Source organism: Gadus macrocephalus, chromosome 20 (assembly GCF_031168955.1).
Source record: "Gadus macrocephalus chromosome 20, ASM3116895v1".
Classification (NCBI taxonomy): Eukaryota; Metazoa; Chordata; class Actinopteri; order Gadiformes; family Gadidae; genus Gadus; species Gadus macrocephalus.
The window spans coordinates 8,554,583-8,575,469 of NC_082401.1; the positions used below are offsets into that span (position 1 = coordinate 8,554,583).

The 20,887-nt window shown below is 48.0% G+C and overlaps 1 protein-coding gene and 1 pseudogene across 1 annotated transcript; one reads left to right on the plus strand and one right to left on the minus strand.

Moving 5' to 3' along the window:
* The first annotated feature begins 272 nt into the window (after positions 1–272).
* Positions 273–20,757, plus strand: mcm3ap (minichromosome maintenance complex component 3 associated protein). Its single transcript, XM_060040617.1, has 29 exons — positions 273–375; positions 572–2,195; positions 2,538–2,803; positions 5,231–5,312; positions 5,649–5,784; positions 6,706–6,905; positions 7,371–7,510; positions 8,663–8,860; positions 9,127–9,395; positions 9,927–10,089; positions 10,592–10,752; positions 10,896–11,182; positions 12,046–12,347; positions 12,482–12,582; positions 12,815–12,946; positions 13,198–13,311; positions 13,777–13,929; positions 14,086–14,283; positions 14,579–14,647; positions 14,754–14,888; positions 15,182–15,335; positions 15,648–15,915; positions 16,298–16,395; positions 16,717–17,074; positions 17,552–17,857; positions 18,024–18,153; positions 18,421–18,612; positions 18,769–18,919; positions 20,080–20,757. The coding sequence occupies exons 2-29, from the start codon at positions 662–664 to the stop codon at positions 20,254–20,256; spliced, it is 6,474 nt and encodes a 2,157-aa protein (XP_059896600.1). The 5' UTR covers positions 273–375; positions 572–661; the 3' UTR covers positions 20,257–20,757.
* On the minus strand, positions 3,148–4,985 carry LOC132448859 (paired box protein Pax-8-like; annotated as a pseudogene).
* Positions 20,758–20,887: the final 130 nt, after the last annotated feature.

Here is a 20,887-nt window from a genome sequence, read left to right on the forward strand (position 1 = left end):
TTATTAACCGTCCGACCTTCACTTTCTATTTAATAACCATTCATACCCTTCACACTGTATTTATTAACAATTCATAACCCTCAAACTATTTAATATAATTAAAAAATAAACTCTATATTACCCCGGTATTATTTATATTTATTTTAGTTTTTATTGTGAGATATTTCGAGTGATTAAAACGAGGATGTTCTGTATATATTTATATTTAATGCATAATTTCAAAATAATGATGATCGGTATTATTCTTATGGACTTGGTTTGTGTCGGGGAGTGAAATTTGGGGACACCGACGGAACCGGAAGTTCCTCATGTTGTGAGCTGAACCAGCCTCGAGCCTCCGAATAATGGAATAATCTCCTTCAAAACTTTAAAAACGTATGCTTTTTATTACTATTTATTATCTATTACGTTTTGGTTTTGTGTATAAATTCAACTCGTACTCGTTTAACTATTGATATTTTAGATCGTTTTTAACTTGTTTATACTTTAGCATTCTGCTAGCGTCAAGTTCACTCAACGTTCAATGTTTAGTCAATCTTTCGTGATAAAATGTGATCTTTTATTGTTATAGGATGCTGCACTGAGAACCACACGTCGGAAAACTGGGCATCGGCCCTGTTTATGTGTCTGAGGACTGCAGTCATTTGCTGCCATTAGGATCATGAATCAAAATAATGTGTTTGGAGGTTCGCAAGGGGGCGCCTTCCAAGCCCCCAACAACACCAACAAGCCGCCCGGCCTCTTCCACGCCTTTGGACAGCAGAGCACCGGGCAGAGTCAGCCTCAGCCAATGGCTTTTTTCCAGCCGTCCACATTTGGTCCGACCCCAAATTTAAACCAGGCGCCCAGTTCCATGTTCGGACAGACACCGGCTTTTGGACAACCATCTGTATTCGGGCAGTCCTGTGGGCAGCCGTCCCCAATGAGCCAGGCTCCATCTTTCGGACAGCCATCTGTTGGACAGAGTAGCTCAGGGTTTAGCACCAGTTCCACTCCAGCTTTCGGACAGACAAGTGGATCCGGCCAAGCTTGGTTCGGGCAAACGCCCGAGTTTGGCCAGTCGTGCACATTCGGTCAGACTCCAGGGTTTACCCAACCACCCACCAGCTTTGGCTTGCCGTCGGCTACGGCCCCCACCAATACGCCTGTCTCCACCCAACCAGCAAGCTTTGGACAGTCAGCCTTCGGTCAGCCCTCCACCACTGTGAACGCCAGCACATTCAGTACTGTCCAGGGTGTAACCCAGCAGGCTAAAGGCTTCGGATCTACTGACTTCAGTTTCAAGCCTGCCAATGAAGTTTTGTTCAAGCCTATTATCAACGCTAGCCCAGAAACGACAAATCCCCTTACCAACACAGGGCCAGCTCAGACCTTTGGAGCCATGCTCTCCCAGACCACTGCCAGCACCATGGAGAGCAGTAGCACAGCCACCACCACTGGGGCCACTGTTTTCCCTCTGCTGACTGGAGCAAAGAGTGGCACCCTAGGGTTTTGCTTCTCCCAACCAACCGCAGCGCCCTCCATCCAGGCCCACAAAGACCCAATGACCACCGACAACAGTGGCGATTCGACCAGGGCCTTAAAGTTCACCTTCTCTCAGCCAGCCTCCCCCTCCAGCACAAACACTGCAGTCACCACCTCCACCACCACGGCCCAGCCAACCACCCCTTCCTCCTTCAGCTTCTCCGCCAAAGTCCTCCAGCCCCAAGCGGCAACGTTGTTTGGCGGCGCCGTCTTTGGCCAGACTTCGGCGTTCGGCGAACCCAAAGCCAAGCCCGAGCCCGCCGCGGAGGTGAAGGGAGCCAAGCAGGGCGGCGCGCTGGAGCCCAATGTCTTCTCGCGGCTTGGGAAAGGCACCAAGCGAAAGGAGGACCCGGAATCACGGCCCGTCTCGGGCTCCGAGAAGCTGCTGACGGAGGACCAGAGCTCCGCTACCACGAGGGACTCCGCTACGAGACACCCGCCCAAGAGGGCCCTGCTGAGGTCGCGCGGCCCAGCCGTGGGGCTCTTCGGCCGGGCGATGAGCGGACTGATGAAGAACCCGTCGGGCGGCGTCAGGAGAGAGGAGGGTCAGGCGTCCGAGAGGGGGGAGGGGGAGAGTGGGGACGGCCCAGGGCAGGTTGTCCTGCAGGGGGCCGCTCCACCCCGGTCTCAAGCCACCATCGGGGAAGTGCTGGAGAAGGCTGGAGACTCTGGTGAGCTCTTGGGTTCTCTTTCTTTAAACATGGGTCACATGGGTTGTGTTCAGATGGATGTACGGATTATTGTTATTGTGCCAGTCTTGTTCTTCTTGTCTCAGTGTTTCTTGGGCTTTGGGTTAACCTGATTGACATTTGAGATGAGGTCAGTTATTAGTATGAAATAGATACAAATGTAAAAACGCAATATGCTAAATAAACCAATTAAGTATCGTAACATTCTCCTTTTTAAAAACACAAATCTGTGAATAATTATATAAATCTTTATTTTATGTACTGTATTGACAGCCACTGTAAGGTGGTACCTTCTTAGTAAACCGTATTTCAACCCCGCTACAGTTTCAGCCAAGACCCCAGAGCCGGAGGCGGAGGCGGAGGCGGAGCCTGAACAGGTCACGCCCACTCGTCGCACGCGCCGCAGCGAGAGCTCGGAGAGTGGCTTGGGCATTTCCCCGTCGGACTGCACCGCCTTCCATTGTAAGAACGTCCCCCCCGCTCTCAACAAGAAGGAGGTGATGGAGAAGCACTTCGGCCGATTCGGGAAGGTCCGCAGGGTGTTCTGTCGGCCCAACAAGAACCTGGCCATCATTCACTTCCAGGACCATGTGAGTATGGGTGGTGTGGAGATACTGTCGCTGTTTCTTCAGATTTGCTTTAGACTAATTTTTCTTTTTTCTTTTTTTTTAAGATATCTCTTCTATTTTTTTTATAAAATGAATGTGTTATCCAACAGTGTATAAAATATATCAGACAATGTATAAAATAAATCAGACAATGATTTAGAAAGAAAACACAATGAACTACTGTTAACAAAAGTTGGAATGGTCGAATGATAATCATGATACAACATGCACATCGCAGCACGTCCATTATGGAGCCGTAATGCCAAACGGTTGGTATAGAGTGGAGATATTTGGCAGAATAGCATTACATTGGCAACATGCACTTCTCAGGGATCAGGACATATCTCCATGTCTCCCTGGGACGCTGAGCTGTAGTAATAAGGTGTGCCCAGTATGCTGGAGGTAGTGAACCTCCAGGCTTGACTGTAGGAGGCGTAGGGGGAGTGGCTGTAGGTCTGAGTAGTGTATTCTGCCCCTGTTACCGTGCCACTAATTGTCGACGAAGCAGAGCTCGTCTGGCCCGAGGACGGGATGTGAGGAGGATACCCCGGCAAAGTGGAGTTAGTCATGTCACGACCTGAGATGAGAGACTGGCTGCCGAATTGGCCATACATTGGTGCATGTTTGGAGAATGAGTTGAGAGTATGGTGGTGGAAATGGTTAGAGCTGCTGCAGCTGAAGAGAGACCGGGCTCTGCAGCGCCTGCAGCTCCATGAAGGCCCAGTTGGAAGCTGCCATATTGGGGGAGGAGCTTGTGCTGGTCACTTACGGGGAGATTTCCTGTTTCAGACATAGTGCTATTGGCTGAAAGGGCTCTGCTCCGCCTTGCCGATGGCTGTGGAAAACAAGGATTCTGGGTGGTAGCCATGGCGATCAAAACCGCTGGTGGGCGGAGGAAAAATGGTCCCCCCTCATCTGGTTTCTGAGGACCCCTCCACTGCCCTGAGAATACACGCTGTGACGACAAGTCTCCTGGTCGCTGTAATCATGGCTTCTCTTCCCTTCACCGCTTGGTGGGGGGATTCCAAGCAGGCCACTGATGGAGAATGTAGAGCCCAGAGAATCTGACTAGGGCAACCAGAGTTGCCCTAGTAAGGTGACAGCCGAACTGGGAATTAGCGTGCGTCCGGGACTCAGGCATTTCCCTTCCAACGGTAGATTGAAGGGCTGCTGGACTGTTGTTCGGATTATTCTGCGGATGGAGTTGAAATACTGGGCACAGTGTCCCCGTCACAGACCCCCTCGGCCAGCAGCCGGTCGTGGATTTTCCAGGCGAACATGGTGGGATTCTGCCGCTTGCAGTCTGCGATGTTCTCCACCACCTTGGGCGTTGCCACCTTGGGCTTAGAGCCATCGATCACCCCTGGTTTGATACTACCTGTCTCATAGTACCGGCCAAGGATCCTGCTGACACAGCCGCGGCTGACTCTGAGCTGGCGTGAGATGTCCCAGGGTCGGACCCCCTGGTGGGCCATGTCCACGATGCACTGCCTGATCACCTCCGGGAGGGGCCGGCCGTTCACAAACATCCCGCCTAGTTGGTTAAGACCCCCATGACTAACAATAATTCCACAGGCAGTGGTTCTCAACCTTTTTTGAGCAAATGCCCCCCTGACCTTACCCTGATCCTCTGGCGCCCCAACCCCCCCCCCCCCCCCCCCCCCAATATATATTTTTTTATAAACTAAGAACCCCACTCACACTCTTGTTATATTGCTTAAAGGTGTCATCGTTTTTCATTCATTTTGCGATGGTCACTAATAGCAATGAATAATCTCTGACCCTGCGTTCACACCAAAAAGTTGCCGCGCAGCACGATCCCATTCAAAGTGAATGTAGTGACGCGTTGCGGGTTTGCCGGCAGCAAAATTTGATTTGCGGCGCGGCAAAATTAGATTTGCAGCGCAGCACGCCCGTTCCCGCTTCCGGGCACGGGCGGCGGGCGCGTTCACGTATTTTGCGGCGCGACAAATGCTGCTCAAGTTGAAATATTTCAACTTTTCGGCAGCAAACGCGTGATGACAGCCAATCAGCGTTCAACAGCGTTGCCACTGACTGAGTGACATGCCGTAACAGCCAATCAGTGTTACTTGGCCTTGGAGTGACCTAGAGTTCACTACCGTTACATTTATTTAGTAACTCGAAAAAACCCACAAATTAGCATTCTGTAGTGTCGTTGTGTTTACAGTTAAACTAAACTATGAGTATGCTAAAGGGCTAGAATAACAACCCCAAACAAAACCCAGTTGGGTGCCAGGCAGCACCAGCCTTCCAGGCTCCGAATGGTCTCATGAACCCCCCTAGGTTGTGCGTACGCCCCCGTTGAGAAACCATGATGTATTGGTACCTGTAATTTGATTTATTTAGTATATTTGACGGTCTTACGATAATAACTTTTTTCTCTTTCAGACATCTGCAGCAAAGGCAAAGAAGAAGGGAAAAACGCTGCAAAGGCATGAACTCCAGATTTTCTGGCAAAGGAAGAGGCAAAGTAAGTACTGTCCCCCACTGGCCCCACGCGTAGTTCTTATCCATTAAAGTTTGAACCATGAATATTGTCTTCTTAGAAATGTGTTTTTTTTGTATTGTTATTCATAGCTATTGAATATATTTGATCAGGACTCTCCGGGAGGAGAGTCTCCTCCCGGACTCCAGTGATCCGATATATAGGAATGTTTCCACATTTTATTGTTACTTTACTATATTATTATTACTAATACTCTAGTTTAGACAAGGGCTCTGGGATTTGTAGTCTGTAAACAAAATGTTTATCAACATTCTTTTGAATATTAACTCTTAAAATGTCGCCGTTGCTGTGCATTTCCAGGTTCCGGGGAGCCAGAGAGAGAGGAGCAGACGGAGAGGAAGAACCTCCCTGATGAGTTACACTCAGGCTCCTCCCCCCAACACCGGCCCCAGACCAGGGCTTCCTCGCTGGGCAGCTCTGCCAGCATGATTCGCAGGTAGATAACACACAAACACACGAAATAGAGCCTATCTTTCCCTATTTGTTAACCCAACCTTTGCAACAAAATATATACTAGGCAAGTCAAATTTATTTTCCTTGCACAAAGGCCATTCAGAGTTTTTCAGGCAGGGATCACATTTTGAAGACAATCAGTAATTTAATATTAAATTATAAAGGTAAAATAATAGATTTGATAGTATAGACATGCATTTGAAAAAAGTGTGGCAAATAGAAGTTTGGGATCTGATTTAAGACGTGTATTCTGTAGAGGTAGATGATTGTTTCTCGGACTTAACCTTTTGTAAGGATGCACTTGTTATATGAACATGCCTCAAAGAATCAAGCCAACTATTTACATATTTATATTTACGACCAAATCAGCTGCATTTTTTACTTATAAATAGATTTAAGCACTTTCTCAAACATAATTTTATATTAGAATCACACATTGCAGATAAGAATGGAAAAAATGAACAACTTTTGTCTCGGTGGGCTGCAGTCAGGTGGCAAGAAGTTCTTGACATGATTACACAAGTATCCCTCAAATATGTACATCAACAACAGCTCTTGATGCTGCGGATATTTATATTTATTTTTAACTAAATAGAGGTTAGGGTTTTTGTTTTGTTTGTGTTTGTGTTTGTCTGTTTGTAGGATTGAGGTGACTCTGTATGAGAGCTCTATTTTTTGTTCTGTTTAATCCTTGAAAACGTATTAATGTATAAAATTACAGAAATTAAAAAAATAATAATAATAATAGCAGAGTCCCCCAATGTTTTGGGGGGGTGGATGGCAAAAAAAAAGAAAAGCTGACTGTTACCTAAACGACCCTATGTTTATTGGTTTAATGTAACACACAAATTGACCAAAAGTTAAACCTCCAATGTTGCTCTCCTTTTGTTGTGTTTCCTTGCAGTTCTCCAGTGAAAAAGCCTTCCATTGCCAAGTCCCTGCAGTTTGACAGCGATCCCCAACAGGAAGGCTCCTCCGACAGCCAATCGCTGAGCTCCGAACGCTCCGTGCCCTCCTCTCTTCTGCCCCTGATTGGCCAGACGGCGGAAACGGCGGATGAGAAGTACCGCCTCCTTGAGCAGCGGGACAAGATCATGCGGCAAGGTGAAGCCACCAACCACTCCACACTATTCCTTATTTCACCTTTTCGTCGGTCATACGACAACATCTCTGCTTTTGTTTATGTTGACCTGTTCTCACTGTTGATGCTATTTATTAATATAATGAATGCTATTTTAAGAGATCTAAATATCAACAGCTAATTATATTCACCATGTTCCTAAAACCCATTCAGTGGCACACACGGAACTGATTTGCCATTTAGTTAATAAACAGACGCTTCTATCAAGTGACTTGCAATGTAGCATAGAGTGATGTTCGATGTGTGTCATCAAGGAGTAGGAAGGGTAAGGGGCGTTTGCTCAAATTCACCTACAAGTTTGGCTGCAGACATTGGGGTGTCGCGTGGGAACACCCTGACCCTATCCACGACGCTATCGTCAGCCCCTGTTTATAATACAACTCCCACCATGGATGGGATTTAATCTTAATCTAACATATTCCCTACAGGGCGTCCCAAGCGTACAGACCTGGTCCTGTCCAAGGTGTTTGTGGGGACGTGTCCTGACATGTGTCCTGAGAAGGAGCGCTACATGAGGGAGACCCGCAACCAGCTGAGCTGCTTCGAGCTGGTCCCCGAGACGGAGATGGTAAGGGAGCGCTGGGTCTCACGGCCATTGATGATCACTGTTTGGTGGGTCAATGCACTTAGGCCCAATCCCCTTTCTTTGCTCTGCCAAAAATCTACCCCTACCCCTTAACCCTACCCCTACGAAATAGGCCGACAACCCTTCAAGACCCAGTTACACTACGTCATTAGTAGTCGTTGACGTTTTATTTTAAATATATTAATATTGCACATTACAAAAAGGCATCAACCATCACATTTTATCATTACCTTGTCGATTTTTAGACCATCAGTGGATGGTTAATTTTGCTATCTTCCTGGGGGTTGGGGGGCTTCGGGCTACCAATGCAGAAAGGTGCTTGAGGTGGAGGGATGGGCTCTGTGATGGCAGCGGCCTCAATGATCTCCTGAAAGAAAACATAACAAATAACAAATAAGGAGAAATTATATGGCAGAACTGGGTTATATGGCCACATGTTATGTACAATATATAATAACTGATCGATTTTTCTTCATAAATGAAAAGATACACTGGTTTCTAAAACATTATGATATCCCATTGATCCACCATTCTCCAGGTTAATAAGCATTTTTAAAACAAACTAATGCATTACTTGGCAGAGGATCAAAGCTTAAACCTCCAAGCTCTTGATTTTCCATTTTCTCGCAAGGAATTGCGGGAGCAAGTCACAGCTGTAACGTTGCTTGCAAGGGTGCCCATCAAAAATATTAACTTCGAGGGGATGTTAGCCCTCCCCCTTACCCCTTACCCTACCTTAAAATGGCTTTCGGGACATGACTCGCTGCACGTGAACGCGCAACAGCGAGGCATAGGCCTGAGATTATGCTTGGAGCAAAGGAATTGAGACTCGGCCTTAAGCTTGTTTTTATATTGCTTTCATATGACTTGATTTCATTCTTTACTGTCTTTTGGCCAGCCTGAAAACATTTATATGATGCGTCACTGTATTGTTTGTCCGCACATTGAGTGCGTCTGAAAAGCTAATTAGTGTATGCCTCAAATCAAGTTAATAATGTACTCAAATGACGTCCTCCAAAAGGCGCTCACGAGCGACACACCTTGCACGAGTCGAGCAGCGCTTGGAGAATGAGGTGTTAGGGTTTTGGATGCGCTGAAGCCACGTCCTCTTCTCCCCATTGTGTACCCAATCAGGTGGACCACCGTGCGGCCATTAAGGAGTACAGCAGGTCGTCTGCGGACCAGGAGGAGCCCCTCCCCCACGAGCTGCGGCCCCTCCCTGTGCTCAGCCTGACCATGGACTACCTGGTCACCCAGGTCATGGACCAGGGCCCTGACGGCTACCGGGACTGGTACGACTTCGTCTGGAACCGGACCAGAGGCATCCGCAAGGTCCGCACAGACCCATACCAGCCATAACTCCCAATGACAAGGCCATCTGAGCCATACATTTATACATTCATTCATACAAGCCTCTAAGTGCTAGCTTTAGTGCTTCCTCAATCTGGGCCTTTGGAGACCATTTAAGACTTTGTAATGAAGGCTATGCAAATAAACGTTACCTTAACAGCAATTCTCAGGCAGAGATTTGTTTTGTATTGATAAGTTATTGCTTGTTATCATTGTTATCAATATTGAATAACCCCCCTCTCCTACAGGACATCATCCAGCAGCACCTCTGCTGCCCCGAGACGGTGGCGCTGATCGAGAAGTGCACACGCTTCCACGTGCACTGCGCCCACCAACTGTGCGAGGAGAGCATGAGGACGTTCGAGCCCAAGATCAACAACGAGAACCTGACCAAGTGCCTGCAGAGCCTGAAGGAGATGTACCAGGACCTGGCGGAGCGCCAGGTCTACTGCCCGCGGGAGGCCGAGTTCCGGCTGTACAACGTGCTCCTCAACCTTAACGAGGGGGACACCCTGCGGTGAGGCCCTGGAATGAACTGATGAGTCGGTTAATTAAGTAAGAGAGCACCTTTTAAACATGAGGACGTCGAGAGCGCTCCACCTAGTCAGCGGCAGGCATCCCATTTAAAGACACTCAAAGAGAATGTCAATCAAAAGCAGAAAGCGGCCTATTTAGATAATTATAATATTACATTTGAGGATGCTTAAGTATGTTTTGGAAAGGAAAGCACCAGCCAGCTAGCGAGGTACGGTGCTACAGGCTGATGATAGGTGTGAGATCCCAATCTAGCACTGTTGCTGATCATGGACAAGGTTTGTGACAACTGCTTGGATTGATCAGTTAGTTTGAGATGTAAAATGTTTTCATATATGAGTCGACTCCCGTCAACGAAATCCAATGAAGACAGTATTCTTCATGTTGGGGCCACAAGCCTCCTGATTTTTGCTTTCCTTTTGTGCTCATGTATGTCTACTCGTCATCATATATCCAACTATAGGTACAACTAAGTTCTCATATACATCTCATATATATTACATGTGGTGTGCAGGGAGGTGCAGCAGTTCCGAGACGAGGTCCGTAACTCCCCGGAGGTGAAGTTTGCTGTGCAGGCGTTCGCTGCGCTCAACAGCAACAACTTTGTGCGTTTCTTCAAGCTGGTGAAGTGTGCTTCGTACCTGGCCAGCTGCCTCCTCCACCGATACTTCAACCAGGTGGGAACCCTTTTGCAGCTGTCCATAGTTAATTGAGTGGGTTACAATGTTTAACAGCACAGTGCAATGTCTAAGGATATACAATTCTCAGCAGTAAGGTACTGAGTTTGATCCCCGATGTCCGCAGCCTAACCTATAGACATCCTTCTGCGAGTTGCCCAGTTCCCCATCTGCTTCTTATTGACATGAATCTGTGTTATAATATTCCCTTTGAGCAGACTGTGTGTGCTACATGGAAAACCTCAAGGAGTGTAGACTTCATTCTTACCATTTAACATGGAATTTCTGGACCGATATTGATATTTCAGTTTAGCTTTTGCATTGAAATGGTACAAAAACCTTCATTATTGGCAATCCATGACGATTCATATATTGGGGAATCCCAAATACAATGAATGCACAACCAGGTCTGGTGAACAAACCTCTGTTTCATTACTGTGTGCTGGTCTGTCTGTCTGTGTTTCTCTCCACCCGTCTCGCTGTCCCCTGTCTGCGTGTCCAGGTGAGATCCAAGGCTCTGCTGACCCTGAACATCGCCCACACGGTGGGCTCCCAGCGGTCCACGGCGTTCCCCGTGGAGGACCTGGCCCGGCTGCTGATGTTCCCAGATGTTGATGCGGCGTCCAACTTCGTCCAGCAGTACGGCCTGGTGGTCAGCGACGGGTGAGTGGACGCGCTCCTCTCCACTGAATGTTCGTATTGTTTTATGCATCCACACAGACAGACAGACGCTGAGTGTAAGCCAAGACAGACATTTTTTGCCAAAGAACCACATTGCTAGAGTTGACCTTTTGACCTCTCCATAGCGTGGTGGAGCTGAGCCGCACGTCCTACCAGGACCCTGAGTCGTTGTCCCTGAAGAAGTCGGCGTTCATCCTGGGGAAGAGGTGCGTGCTGATCGGAGAGGTGGTGAGCGGAGGGCCGCTCCCCAGCCCCCCCCAGCACGTCCCCGCCTGCAGCTTCGATGGCAACAATAGGTACCGAGGAGAGGGAGGCACGCCCCCAGAGCCTTCCTCCAGCCAATATCGAGCCCCCATCGCCGCCGCAACCACTGTTGCCATGGCAGCGGCTCCAGAGACCAGCATCTTCTCCTGTAAGTCACTTTTGATGAGAGGGATGCACATAATTGTATATCTTTCCATTAAGTTAAACCGTGTGATTTCTGTAAAGTGAAGGTGTGTTCATATAGCTTTGAGCAGATATATAATTTGACTCTTCAGAAAATGTTAATTATAAATGTAATTATATTTAATTTGCCCGTTTAAGACTCGCATATATCATGAAAAATACAAAAGGATTCATGTTCCATGTAGGGCTGGGATAGACGATTATTTTTTAAACGATTAATCTAGCGATTATTTTTTCGATGCATCGATTCATCTAACGATTCATTTTTTCAACTCTGATTCGATTCTCGATTATCTCCCCATTAATTGACTAATAGCAATTTATACATGTTGATTTACATATCTGAATGAAAAAAATATGAATTCCTTAACATTTCAATACATGTTTATTGCCTTTAAATTCCAAAATAAAAGTGCAAACTAATGCATTCTTAGAATACTACGGTGCTCGGTCATCTGCAGCTGCTAGTTGCAGCTGCTAGTTGCATCTGCGCCTCTTCAGGTGCTGGTGAATTGCCGTGGTGCTAGAATGGAAAGTCATCTCCATTTTGCAAAGACGACGTATCACGGAATTGTTTCCTTTCACATTAAAGAATTCCCCTACTTTAGAGGAACGAGTGCGTGGCGCCTTGCACTTATGAAAGTCTGAGGAGCCACTCGCGTTGCAACTATGCTCCGGCGCCGCCCATCTTTTCTTTTTTCCTTTTTTTAATTCGACGTGTATTTTTCGCGTCGACGTAATTCATGCGTCGACGTCATCGATTACGTCGACGCGTCGTCCCAGCCCTAGTTCCATGTGACATCTCCCTATTTGTCTCCTCCCTCTCAGCCGAGTTCGCTCAAGACCCCAGGGCTCTGCAGGAGGTCGAGGCCCTGCCCCCGCCGCGGCCGTCTAGGCTGTTTGGAGACCAGCAGCCGGCCCAGCCTGGCTCCCTGGCTGATGCATGTGCTGCCCCCTTGTTAGGGGAGGCCAGCCTGGCCGGCTTCCCCCCCAGCGGTCTGGCCATGCCGGTGAACCCCGCCCTGCAGCTCTTCCAGCCTCTGTTCCCGCCCCAGGCCGTCAAAGCCCCATCACCCCTACCTCTGCCAGTGCCGCCCCCTGCGCCCAAACCACCAGCCTATAGCGATGAGGTATGATGTTCAAACATGTAGAGTTGCTGGCTTTACGATCACATGAAGCACTTATTGATGTTGTCAATCCTGAGATAAAAAGGAAAAAAGGAAAAAGTGCTGTTGTTTACGGTTGTTACCCGTCTGTCCTCCAGGACATCGTGTCTGTGGTGGAGAGCCTCCTGGAGGAGGAGGTGGACTCGGCGGTCAGAGAGGTGTCCAGTGCGGGAGCACACTACGCCAGAGTGGCTCTGTCGTAAGTACAGAGATACGTACACTCACGCATACACTCAGCAACTTTTAGTGCCTGAAAAATCTATATAGTCAGTGCTGACATGGATATAAGAAATAGTCATTACAGATGTATTGTAATGGTACAGTAAATGCATGAGAATTGATAAGCATAAGCTTTATGTGATTAGAAGTGGGTATATTGTGTGTACTGGACTGTATATCACGCTGTTTACTTGAATCTGATTGGTCCACAGGGAGAGCAATGTGCAGGTGGAGGTGGTCCTGAGCGAGGTGATTGGCCAGGTGTTACAGGAAGTGTCTTCTGAGGAGATCCAATTGGAAGCCTCGCGTGTTGCCGAGGAAAAACGCAGAATAGAGGAGGCTCGGTAGGACACAGCTCATCATCACATGATTCATTCATGCTTTGATTTAGCTCAAGATGTAATGAATCACATAAACTAAAATAACTTATTTGATGCAGGCTGGAAGGTATTATTTGTTGAGGACAAATCTATTATTTACTGTCTCAACCATTCTCTCTGCACACCTTCAAATTAAACATTACATTACATTTGAATTCAATCTTATTCTGCAATCGTAACTGCAGTGTACCATTTATGAATCTGTCTCTCTGCAGGAGAAAGCAGGAGTGCGAGGCCTTCCTGGTCCAGTTCAGCTTCTCTCTCTGTGCTGAGGTCCTGAGGGACGTCCTGGCCGAGAGCATCCAGCAGACCGCCAGGGAACAGATCCAGTAAGACGGGCTGAGATACCACCCTCAATGACCTCAGACTATTGACGTTGACCTCAGGCCCTACATTAGTTCAGATCTACGATGACGCAAGTTCACACAAGTTCTGGCCAAAGCAGAACACTACACCGTTTGCAGTTCGCAATCTGTGATTAGTGTCCAGAAGGGTTTTTGCTGGGTTCTAAGGGTTCCCTATGAAGGGGGCAGAATAGTGTAGTGGCTGGGGCGTCTTCGGGGCGGCAGGTTCCCTGCTCAAGCCTCAACGTCTTCAGCCTACCTGTACTCATCCCTGAGCAAGGGGCCCTAACCCCTACCCGCTCCTTCATGACATGCATCTCAAATAAATCTCTCTCTCTCCCTTTAGATACTAGCCTGCTAAATGGGAGTTCATTTGAATGACACACAGCAGTGCACAACTGCCTGCAGTAGATGTGGATCTGCCTCTGACTACTTGTGTCCGTGTACCAGGGAGGCTGAGATAGACCAGAGGGAGCTGGAAGCACTGTGCACAGAGCAGGTCTGCACCGGTCTGTTGGAGGAGACCCTGGACACAGAGCTCACCCTATTGGCTGAGGAGGTCCTGGAGGCGGAGCTGCAGCACATCCACAAGTACATCAAAAGGTACTGAAACCGAGGGGACGTGGAAGGCACAGGACGATCTTTCTGACGAATCTTTTCAGGCAGATAAAGGATGAGGGATTCACAGCAGTTGTTGTGAGGTGTTTAGTTAATTGAAGGATATTCACCTTCTTCTTCCCCCCCCCCCCCCATCTCCAGGTGGCGTGACGTGGTGGCCGTGCGGCGGCGCCTCAAGAGGCAGATGCGGGGCTTCCCGGCGGCCCCCTGTGGCGTGGACCCCCGCTGCAAGCTGTGGGCCCTGGCCCCCAGCGCTCCTCAGCAGCCCTCCCTCTCCCAGCTGGCCCGCGGGCTGGTCAACCTGGGCAACGCTGGGGACATGACCCTCTCCAGCACGAGGTACCCCAGCCTGCCTGCACGCCTGGCACTACACTGTTAAATATTTCACACTTCAGTCATATTGAGGAGAACGAGTCCTCATGGTTGTATACCATCCTTATTACAGCCTGCACAGGATGCATTAAAAGCCCTTTTTATTTCTATTTACTCCAGACTAGTTTCAGTTGGGTTATATTTCCTTTTAAATAAGACTAGTTAGCCTACTGTGTCACCTTTTTGTTTGGGTATTTTAATTCATCATGCCGTTGCACCTCTCCTATCCTCAACCATATATGACGATGTCCCCGTTTCACAGGCAGCTGAGAATGAGACAGCAAACCCTCCACCAGATGAGAGTTCACTACTACTACCAGCGGCTCCTGGAGTAAGCAGTCCACTCTCGTCTCTTTCCATCTTTCCCCACACCACTGGCTCTCAGCACGACTAAACTCTCGCTGTACTCGTCGTGTTTGTGTGCGTGTGTGTTGCAGTGAGGCGGTTTGGGCTCCGCTGGACTTGCCGGGGTTGGTGACGGACAACATCCCAAACCCCCCCGATAGAATATTCTGGAAGGCCACCCTGCTGTTGCCCAGTGACCACGAGAGTGTCGCTAGCCTCGCTGACCGGTGAGTAGCTCGATACCAACATGAGATCCAATTCCAGCAGTTTAGTGGACTTCATCCATTGTGGTATGAAACAAATAGCACAGAAAACTTGGACCATTGACCTCACAGGTCAAACCTTTATGGGATGGTCTTTGCCCTAAGTGAGATGTTGTTGCATGCCGCAATTTTTTCAATGCACATGCATGTACTATATAAGAAACAGGCAAGCTGCACGGTTCCCCTCTAAATCGCTTTGGGTTGGGTAGAAGTTTAGTGTCTGATTAATGGCTCAACAATGTGGCCCTCCTCTACAGGGTGCTTTCTGACTGGCTGGAGGTGAAGCTGGGAGGCGGAGAGGGGTTGGAGGTCAAAGAGAAGCAGGTGGATGGGACGCTGCGGACGCTGTGTGTCACCAACGCGCTACAGGAGGTTGGAGAGCGAGCGCACAAGGTCCACCTCAGCATCAAGGTAGGTTCCCTTCTGAACTGAATGCAGAATTCCACCATCGGTTCTCCCGCCCAGCTAGCTTTTAGAACCAAGATGGATACTAGGAGAATAAGGCCCATACAACGTGAACAATGTGAAAAGCTAAATAATTAGTTTTTAACATGAAAACAAATAAAATGCTTGTAAACTGTGACTGCATAAATATCCTAGCATGGGTATGCATAACACTGCTGACAAATGTGACAGATGTAGTTTAATCCCTTATTTTTCGCCTTTAATTTCTCTCTTTTGTGGATCTGTGTAATTTATGTCCCCCATTTATTGTCCCCCAAGGTGTCCCGCGGCCCTCTGAGCGATGAGGGATTCTCCCAGATGGAGGAGAGCAGTGAGCTCCAGGGCACGGGGGCTCTGCTGCTGTTGCTCCCCGCCTTGCCCTGCCCCGTGGAAGGGCAGGACGACCAGGACGTCCCCCTGCTCTCGGCCTTGCTCCAGCTCAAACAGCTCCAGCAGGCCAGTGCCTGGCACAGCCCGTTACCGCTGGTCATACTGGTACCGGGATCCCAGCACCACAGCACCAGTGAAACGCACAATCTAGAAGAAGGTACTCTCATAAGATGACCTGTAGTGGGACATTTTGAAATAGGGCTTATAAGATATTCTGACCTTTAAACTTTGATTACAGTCCTGATACTGTGCTGTAAATTAGTTGTCTTAATCGTTTTAATCGTTTCTTTTTTTTAGGTTAAATAAATATCCTAAGTCCTTCTTATTTGATGAAATAATTATTATTTCAATTTACAAAGCACTTTACATTCATGAAATCTCAAATTACAGGGCTAAAACACATGCAAGTAAAGCTAAGTCAATATAATTCTAACTAGAACTAACTAAATGCCCTCCTATATTAGAAGGTCTTTAGGTCTTTGGGTCTATAAATGACTGTAAATGGCTCCTGACCTTGTTGTGGGTTGTCTCTCCCTTAGCTCTGATGCTGCAGACCCTGGTTGAGGAGGGCCTGATCTCTGAACACGTGTTCTATCACATCCCGGAGAGCACCAGTGACATGCAGGCCTCCCGCCAGGTAGCCCTCACACACCTGCAAGGCGCACAGCACAATCAATGGTTTACCTCGAATAGTTGAAAGATCGTTCAGATTGCAAAGCATTATGGTCTTTGTTGTTTTTTTCCCCATTTTTAGGTAAACAGATAAATAGTTATTCATAATGAAATAAAATAAAACTGTCCTTGCTTTATCTATTAATTAGTCAACGTAAATTATAAATTTTCTTGAATGTGCCTTTCCTTGTTAGACAATAAATTACATTGTCACCTCTCGGGGGGGCACTTCCCTACAGTTTCCCGCCTGAACCCTAACCCCCTGTGATCCCCCCCGTCTGCCCAGCTGACCCAGGCCATGCGCTGGCTCCTGGCCCGCGCCCCCCCACCCCGCCTCCTCTCCTGCCAGACGTTGGTCCAGTTCGTGGAGGCGGGCCTCAGCCAGCACTTCAGCGGCCGCCTGCAGGCCCAGCGCCGGGAGCGGGCCTCGGTCGGCCTGCCCTCCCTGGACCCGGCGCCGGTGGTCTGCCTGTACAACGCTGTGCTGGCCCACCTGGCAGACGCAGTGTCCTCCCCGGAGCTGCTCAGCCTCTGCTGGCCCCCGGGGGCCCACCTGGGCTGGAACTCGGCCCAGCACCTGGACTGGCTGCGCAGCGCGGTGCTGGGCCTGAGCATCCCCGACTGGGACATGCCGTCCGCTACCGGTGAGTACTGAGGCAGAGGCTCCACCAAATAGCATCTACTCCATTAGATTACATTAGGCGTTTCTACTAATTTCTACTACTGTCCTGCTCTGTTACACCCACTAGGGCTGCTAGATTATGGGAATAATCCTAATCACGATTATTTTGGTCAATATTGAAATCATGATTATTCAAATGATTATTTGTCAGTATGAAAACATGTTGCACTTATTCAGAATGTCTCTCCCAAAGAAAACTGTGTAACTGAGAACAAAATGGTCAAAAAGAAAATGTTCCAATCTAAAATTCTGTACAGATATGTATCCAGCTGTTCTGCCCTTTCTATAAAACAAAAACAGAAAAACGAAAAACCTGATTATGTTAATTTTGTGATAGTTTGACGCAAAAATTGAAATCGTGTTCAAAATTAGATTAATCACCAACACCTCCCACCTTGGATTATTAACGTATGTCTTGATGTTATCCCTTATTCCACAGCTGGCTGGTCCCAGCTGCAGTCCTCCGTCCTCCGCTACGCCTCCCAGATCCCCGGGACCCCTCACGGCCGGCCCCTCCTCGTGTCCCGGCTGGAAAACCTCCTCGGGAGGGTCCGCCAGCAGCACTACCACCCGGGCCCCGCCACCCGCCGCCACCGCCGCTCGTCGCCCCGGCGCATGTCCTGGGGGGAGCGGGACGACCGCCACGGGCCCGGATACAACCAGGTGCCCTGGGACGACCTGCTGGTGCTGTGCATCGACCACAGGCTGAAGGACTGGCCCAGCCCCGACCTGCCCGTCTGCCAGGGTACGTTCCCCCCTGGTTTTAGCCCTAATGTCCAACCCCTATCCGCTGACTGTGTTGACCTCAGAAGAAAGCACTCCATTGTAGTCATGGGGCGCTATTCACTGATGCAGTGCCGCACGTTCTCATGAGATCTTCTGGGTGTGTTTTTTGTTTTGCGTGTGATCAGATGCGGTGACCGAGGACGGGGAGGTGCTGGTGTACTTCCTCACAGAGTCCCTGAAGCACTTCGATCCCCCTGAGGAGTGGAGCCAGGCGGTCCGACTCACACACCGGCAGAAACGGCTGCATACAGAAGGGTGAGAGGAGCACGTGTTCAACCCCATTATCCACGCTTATTTCTCTAGGTCGGCGTTTGGATTATTTCAACCTTTCTGGGTTGAAATAACGCACTTTACAAAATGCACCACATCTACTTTTCTGTCTTTTTGTTTTTTTTATAGTTAAATAATCTGCTTAGTGGTTCTCCTACGATGTTCTGAAAGCATTGGCCTGACACACATCATTTTTAATTTGACAGCATAATTTAATATTTCAGTGTGGTTTTCACCTCTCCCTTCCACCAGAGGCTGCGATGCCAGCGAGGGGACCCCTAGCTCTCTGTCCCTGAGACAAAGGCTGTTTGACTGCCTGGCAGCGCCCCAGGCCGCCCTCTCCTCCACCCCCAGCCTGGACATCACCCACACCTCCTCAGCCCAGGAGCTGCTGCCTGGACTGGTGCTCCGCGGCCTGGAGGAGGAGAAGGCCCACAGCCAGAGGCATGGACCCTACCTCTACCCTACCATGATTTAGGCCTCCTGTAAGAGTACTATCTTGAGTCGAGACAAACTGTTCATTGTAAATCTAAATATGTCTTTGTTTCTCTGCATCTGTCTGTCTGTCTCTCTCCTATCTGTCTGTCCGTCTGTCTGCAGGAGCATTGAGCAGCTGAAGCGCTGGTTGACCTCCGACCCCCCGGAGAGCCTGTCCATGCCTCTGTTCATACCCTCCTCCACGCTGCTCTCCGCATCCCCCCCCGCCGTGCCCTCTAGCAAGGCTAGATCATCGAGAGCCCCACTCACAAAAGTATGATGGTCCTACATTTATCTTATTGGGATTTCAATAATAAATCAAGTTAATGGGGTTGGGATAGTCAGGTGAAGTGGTTCCAAAACCAAGGCTGAATCCGAATACTCATACTTGACTGCTATATAGTATGTATTTTGTAGTACGCCACAAATATAGCGCGTCCGAATGCTCAGTACGCATTGTGTAGTACGGAAAACGTTTCCGAATGCGTACTACTGCCCCAGTAAACAACGGAGTTCACTACGCTATCCCACAATGCAACCGGAATCTAGTAACGAACGAAGAAGAGATGGCTGACCCGACACCACCAGAAAGACATCGTAGAAAGCGGCGAAAAAAAGAGACATTAAAAATAAGAGTAAAAAAGTAAAGTAAGTAATTAAGTAAAAAGAGACATTTTTAATTTAATAGCAACCATGACAAGACGGAAAACCGGTAACTTATCAAGGTAATTTTGCCGGCATCTGAGGGGAGATACGTCATCTCCAAACATCCGGTGGAGTTTCGGCGGTGTTCGGAAGCGTTCGGAGGCGTTCTACGCATAGCTGTAGACCGTACTACACAGTCAAGTGTAGTACAGTTAAGTAGTAGACACTGAACATAAATAGTATGTACTAAGTATTCAGATTCAGCCCAAGTCATCATCAAGGCATTTTGCGTACCAACTCGTATGCAAACGGTAAAAAGTAGGTAAATACACGTGCAGGGGCTGAGCGTGCCATGGTAACGAGGGGAACATTGGAAGGAAAAAGCAAACAGGCTGCTTTCATTCAGAAACACAATTAACATAAAACCTAAAAATTAATTCATAGTTAAATGTGTCTATTCCATAATAAAATCCCCATACCACCTACAGTAATGGTACACATACTACAGGTTGAAAAACACTTTAGTCTAGTGTTAGGATGTTTGACTCCTCGCCGAGAGGTCCTGGTTTCAAACCCCAATGTCCACAGTCTACCTGTAGCAAGAGCAACAATGCCCTTAACCCCTAACTGCTCCTGTAGGACATGTATGTAAACAAATGTTGGATTCACTGTAAGTTGCTTTTGATAAAAGAAAAATCACTAAAAAGCCTACAAATAAATAAAAAGTTATTTGTACAGTTTATCATTGTGATTGTCATAGTGACCATCATCTGTTGTATATCATTTTAGAAAGCAAAGTCCTCGGAGGACTGTACTTTTGATGACGGACCGGGCCAGACCAGTTTGTCCCCGGTAACCATGGCGCAGAGGCTCCAGGACATCCAGCGCCAGATCCTAGGGAGCCAGGAGGAGGAGCTGGCCTGCCGAATGAGGCTTGACGGCATGCTGGGCATCGTGGACGACTGATCACATGACCCAAACTGCTTCACGTCATGTGACCCAGCAGCTAGTGTTCTGCCACCGCAAACTGCCCACAGTGGACTGGAAGGGAAGCCTGTCAAGAATGTAGAAGGACTCTTGGAAATGTCAGTTGTCGTTTTTCTTTCCTCTTGAGATGCCAGGTGTGTTTTATTTCGTTTTTAAATAGCTTAATAGTCTTATGGAAGGAAGACATATCCTGCAATAGCCTGTGTTTTCCTTCCCATTTTTTATTTCTGTACAATTAGTAAAACCTTTTGAATGTTTTTGTTTGTGTATCTATGCATTTTTGTCTTTTTGCTTTCTGCATGACGTTGTCTATGAAATGAGAATATGCTGTTCTGAGAGATGTTTTATCAACGTATGGATATGATTTTGTGTCTCATGTTTTTCTGGACTTGGATGTATCAAATTAGAATTAAATAAGTAATCAAGTGTGCTATTTTTTAGGCATGTATTTGTCAGTCATAATAAATACCGTATTTTTTATGCGATTTTTTATTTCATTGAGTTCTCCCCATCTTGGAGACAGTTGATATCGCTAGTGCCCTTCTTCACAGTGATGTAACGCCATGGTCCGAGGTTATTTTCTGGTCAGCCTTTCGAAGGCGTTTATTGG